General features: G+C 39.2%; 1 protein-coding gene across 5 annotated transcripts; it reads left to right on the forward strand.

The window, feature by feature from the left end:
• The first annotated feature begins 399 nt into the window (after nt 1-399).
• LOC123770506 (3-oxoacyl-[acyl-carrier-protein] synthase, mitochondrial) lies at nt 400-5,108 on the forward strand. Of its 5 annotated transcripts, none has more exons than XM_045762452.2 (3): nt 400-460; nt 1,061-1,205; nt 3,817-5,108. In XM_045762452.2, exons 2-3 carry the CDS (start codon nt 1,068-1,070, stop codon nt 4,954-4,956), a joined length of 1,278 nt encoding a protein of 425 aa, XP_045618408.2. In that variant the 5' UTR covers nt 400-460; nt 1,061-1,067; the 3' UTR covers nt 4,957-5,108. The 5 variants fall into 5 exon arrangements, with proteins under 5 accessions (XP_045618408.2, XP_045618405.2, XP_045618403.2 ...); XM_045762449.2 differs by having other exon boundaries at nt 411-522; XM_045762447.2 differs by lacking the exon at nt 400-460 and adding an exon at nt 472-518.
• Nucleotides 5,109-5,462: the final 354 nt, after the last annotated feature.

The following is a 5,462-nucleotide window of genomic DNA, read 5'->3' on the forward strand; positions in this document are numbered from 1 at the left end:
GGTCTTACATTATTCCTTAATATTCTTAAAGATTGTCATTACGTTGGCCAACCTGGCATCTACCACTAATGACCCGAGTTTGATGAGGGCTTCGGGAGCAGCCCTCGGGGGGGAAAGTTTGATCTCACGAGACCTGTCTCCAGGTGTGACGTCAACCCCTCACATTTTTCTCTACCTAATTTTTGGGGAGGTCTGCCCTTCTCCCAGCACCCTCAATATATTTATATGGCGGGTACATATCAAATATGAATTATATTTATTTTGTAATTTAAGTAATATTCAGAATACTAAAAAATAATAATTTAGTTGTTGGCGACGCGTTGTTATTGTGTATATAGGGTTTACCCAATGTACCTTCTTGTATATAAATAACTAAACTAAATAAATAAATAAAAAATAAATAAGTATCAGAGTGTAAGCGACGGCTGTGGGCGCCTCGGAGTGTAAGCGACGTCACCTGGTAAACATGCTTCTTCATTCTACAATGTTCCTACTATGCACGTGACGAAGAATATAAAGTTTGTAGGTGCCAATAATTCTTTGACGATAACAAGCTTGGGATTAAGATCATTTGACTTCAGTGCAAGATGTTGACACTTCTTCCATTTGTATGGGTGATTGTTTTGTAAACACTGAAGTCCAAGGTTAAGAGGTTGGTTAGTCCCTGCAGATTAGGGCCCAGCTTGATAAGTGTGTTATATTAAGACCCTGGTTATGGTCAGGTTTGTTTGGGCCAGGGTTGGTGTCATATAAATGAGCTTTGTAGCCACTGCAAAGTTAGACACAATTGAACATTATCTCTGTTCACTGCTGATGTTACAGTGCCAGAATAGATTTTAAACACAAACGTATCACCCTCAAAGTGCCCTTGAGCACTGAACAAATTAGGGGAAGAAGTAGTTTCACTACATAGGGTCCCTTAGTACAGTGGGCTTCGTTCAGGACTTGCACTCGGGGAGCCCAGGTTTGATTACCGGGCAGGATTGAAATGGTTAGGCACATTTCCTTTCACATCATGGCTCTGTTTAGTTACAAGTCAACGTTAATATATTTACCTTAGCAGGAGGATGAGTTGTGTGCGTCGCGTGGTAGTGACTGGACTTGGACTAGTGACACCTCTCGGAGTTGGAACACCTCATAACTGGCTCCGTTTGACTTCTGGCAAGGTAGCAACTTCGGCGCTCACAGATCCTCGCTTCTCACAGGTGGGAACTTTGGAAATAAAATAGTTATTAGGGTGAGACAGAGGCAGTCTATATGGTGCTACACAGAGATGTATAGTTATTCTGGCTTACACTTTATAATTACTGTACATATTTTGTGGTCCTTTATGTGTAACAGGTGCTGTACAGCACTTGTGCTTCTGTAGAAGTGTCATCAGTCTTAACTCATTCAATGCCTAAAATTAACTTGGTCAATTGAGACCGTGCAACCAGCACTTAAAGCTATTTGATCATGACCAATAGCAACTTTCCTGGCAATAGTTCTCATAGATGTATAGTATTTCCCATGTTAGTTACAGTACCATAAACATATGACAGTCGTACTTTTCAGTTTGGTTAGATATTTTTTGCACTCTGACATTACAGTTGAAATTTCAAAGATTACGTAGATTATTGTTGAGGTTGGCTTGGTGTGTCGTGCAAGAGCAGCATGCTGTGTAGTGGACATATAAATAAATAAATGTTTATTCAGATAAGGTACATACATACAAGGGGTTTTACAAAAAATTATAGATTTATAGATAGAGCTAGGACATACAATGCCTAAAGCCACTATTATGCAAAGCGTTTCGGGCAGGAAACTATTATCTTTATCTAAAAATATCTTTATTTAATATATTTATTTAAAATATTACTTTATCTAAAAATATCTTTATTTAGTGTTCAGGTAGGTACACAGTGGGAATTATCCGACTTTATTTGATATTTAGTAAAAAGTAACTAGGAAAGAACTTATTCAAAGAAATGGTCGATTTATAATTACAGTATTGGAGCCTAGGTGGAGAATGTTGCCACATGTTAAAGAGCGTTTGAAGGTTTAACCTCCATTAGCATCTGAAGAAACGCATCTTTATTGTCGTTTTGTTATTCTAATTAAAAAATTAACTAGCATTCTAGATTTTTTTTTAAAACTTAAAAAATGTGACACTAGGTGATGGAAATACTGTACCAGTATTTGTGCTTGCATGGTCTACCTCTGACTCATTAGCCAGGTCAGCTTATTCACCTGCTAACCTGTTCACTCTCCTTACAGCGAGTCAGTGATAAATATGAAAGTGCAATCAAAAACTAGTATTTTACCAGTATAGACATTTCATTGCATTTCCTAATGCCACTGGCACATTTTTACACCAGACGTGTTTTATAACATACTATACTGTGAATAAAAGTATTTTACAGTAAAAAAAAATGTATTCCATATATACAGCCTTTAATGAATTAAATTGGTTACTGCAAGATCTCTTAACAAAAACCTATGCTGTATGACCCTTCATAGTGTCTGAATGATTGCCAGCTTAGGCTTTAGAGTGAAGCTTACAAGGAGTATTCTACCAATGAATAATATTACAAGAGGCCTCCAAAAGTCCCTGCTTTTGTATCTTTATCTACTGCACGATCCATAATTTCCAGTAACTAACAGAGCTACAAATCCACAAGGGCCGTGACGAGGATTCGAACCTGCGTCCGAGAGCATCCCAGACGCTGCCTAATCAATTGAGTTACGACATGGTATGGGATGCTCTCTGATGCAGGTTCGAATCCTCGTCACTGCCCTTGTGGATTTGTTCATTTGATGCATCACGCAATTGTGATTGCTGTGTGTAATTAACAGAGCTACTTTACATCCATATAGCTACACAGGGGCCTGGTAGCCGAGTGGACAGTAAGCGGGATTCTTAATCCTGTAACCTGGGTTTGATTCCTGGACTACAGACACAAATGGGCAGAGTTTCTTTCTCCCTGATGCCCTTGTTACCTAGCAGTAAATAGGTACCTGGGAGTTAGACAGCTGTTATGGGCTGGTTCCTGGGTGTGTGTGTGTATGTGGAGAAAAATAAATACATACAATATTAATACCAGTCGATTGATCGACAGTTGAAAGGCGAGCAGAAAGAGCAGAGCTCAACCCCTTCCAGCACAACTAGGTGAATACAGCTTTAGGATGTTTTAAAAAAAAATCCACATGGCTGGGGGAACGAGAGAAAATATCAATGATGGACAATTCTTTACAAACATGGTCTGCTGTAGACGTACATCATACGAGACTGAACTTAAGATTCCACTCTTAAACTTTCTTCATAGAGCATGGAAAATAGAAGAGCATGAATAAATTTTTTAATTTTGCTTTTAACAAGTTTTGGAGGTGCCACTATTACCAATGCCTAAAGTGTTAAAAATGTTAACACTTTACATTAGGCAGCGACACTGTAGATGACCCATCTATCTCAGCCTCCCTTGCTTCAACACCTTCAGTGGCCCTCTTCCTTTACCTTCACTCTTCAAAAATACAGAAAAGCAGGGCTGTATCATTCAACATGAATAAAGCAAAGGGTTTGTTATACAACACAAATTTGTTTGGAAAAAAATAGTGTAATTTTTTTAGTCCAGAAACCATTTTAAATCTTGTTCACAGTTAAAACGACCGACTTGCAAATGCCTTTGTGGAAAGTGTCCCACTTGTAAATTTAGGGACAGTGTTGTACATATATTATAATGTTAACAGGTTCAAAGTTCTTGGCAATTAGAGAATTTATATTTACAAGATTCATTAAAGACTTCACTGTATATACATTTTAAAATTTGTATGTTTCAGATGCCATGTCGTGTGGCTGCGCGTGTTCCTCGAGGAAAGGAGGAGGGAGAACTGGATCTTTCGTCACATTTTAATGCAAGTGAATTGCGTGCAATGACTCCTGCCATTACATTTGCTTTGGTTGCTGCACAAGAGGCCATAGAAGATGCAAAGTGGAAACCAGACGACAGAGATCAACAGGAACGGACAGGTGTAGCTGTAGGAATGGGGATGGTGGACCTGGATGATATTATAGCTACTAATGAGAAGCTCCAATGCAAGTACAGTAAAGTTAGTCCATATTTTGTTCCCAGAATTTTGACCAATATGGCAGCTGGGCAGATTAGCATGAAATATTCTTTTCAGGGCCCTAATCATAGTGTGTCGACAGCATGTGCCACTGGAGCTCATGCTGTTGGCGATGCTTTTCGATTTATTAAAAGTGGCGATGCAGATGTGATGGTATGTGGAGGTACAGAGGCCAGTATAAGTCCATTGAGTATTGCTGGGTTCTGTCGACTCAGAGCACTTGCCACCAATTTTAACGACTGTCCAGAGAGCGCATCTCGACCTTTTGATGCCCAGCGAGAAGGATTCGTCATGGGTGAAGGAGCGGGGATACTAGTATTGGAGGAGTATGAGCATGCCAAAGAACGTGGAGCAAATATTTATGGAGAGATCCTAGGTTATGGGTCAACGGGAGATGCACACCATTACACGGCACCAAGAGAAGATGGGAGAGGAGCAGTGAGAGCAATGGCCCGGGCCATCCAGGAAGCACACGTACACCCAGAAGACATTAGATACATAAATGCTCATGCAACATCAACACCTTTAGGAGATGCAATTGAAGTCGAGGCGATAAAGTCACTCTTTAAAGACCACGCTCAAAACCTACATGTGTCTTCAACTAAAGGCGCAATTGGTCACCTGCTGGGAGCAGCTGGTGCAGTGGAGGCTATCCTGACTGTTGTGGCTTGTCATGCTGGCTACATACCTCCCACACTTAACCTCAATAATCCAGGACCCGGTTTGGATCTAGATTTTGTACCAATGGAAGCCAAGGGATGGCTGCAGGTGGCTGACAGAAGAATTGCTCTAACAAATTCTTTTGGATTTGGTGGTACAAATGCTTCTTTGTGTATATCATCTTGTGATTAGTCGAGTAGTATTTATTGGTGTTTTAATAGGTGGGTCTCGGTTCAGCTACTTTGCTTACTGAGAAAAGTGATATAAAATGTATCAGGTCTGTAAATTATTGAAATGTTAATGTGCTTTATAATATTTAAATTTTGTAATAAAAAACAAAAACAGTCTTTTTGTATTCATTATACAAATGATCAGAAAGGAGGAAATATACTTAAAGGGTCTGGCCTTCAGGTGGTGGTGGTCTGAACCTCATTAACCGAGCACTAAACTAGCACTAAACTAGCACTAAACTAGCACTGTACACAATTATTTGTGCAAATAGAGAAATACAAATTAATTTTAATAATATTAAAAGTGTTAGCTTGAAGGAATAATATTTCATTTGATGTAGACTTTCTCGAGTTTGTAAAAAATAACGTGTTAATAGTAAAGCTACGATGAGAGTTCCCAAAGTGATTCACTAGGTATGAACGGCTGCTGTACATGGACATCCCAATTAATCTTGCATTTAATTTATA

This window comes from Procambarus clarkii, chromosome 46 (assembly GCF_040958095.1).
Source record: "Procambarus clarkii isolate CNS0578487 chromosome 46, FALCON_Pclarkii_2.0, whole genome shotgun sequence".
NCBI classification, from domain to species: Eukaryota; Metazoa; Arthropoda; class Malacostraca; order Decapoda; family Cambaridae; genus Procambarus; species Procambarus clarkii.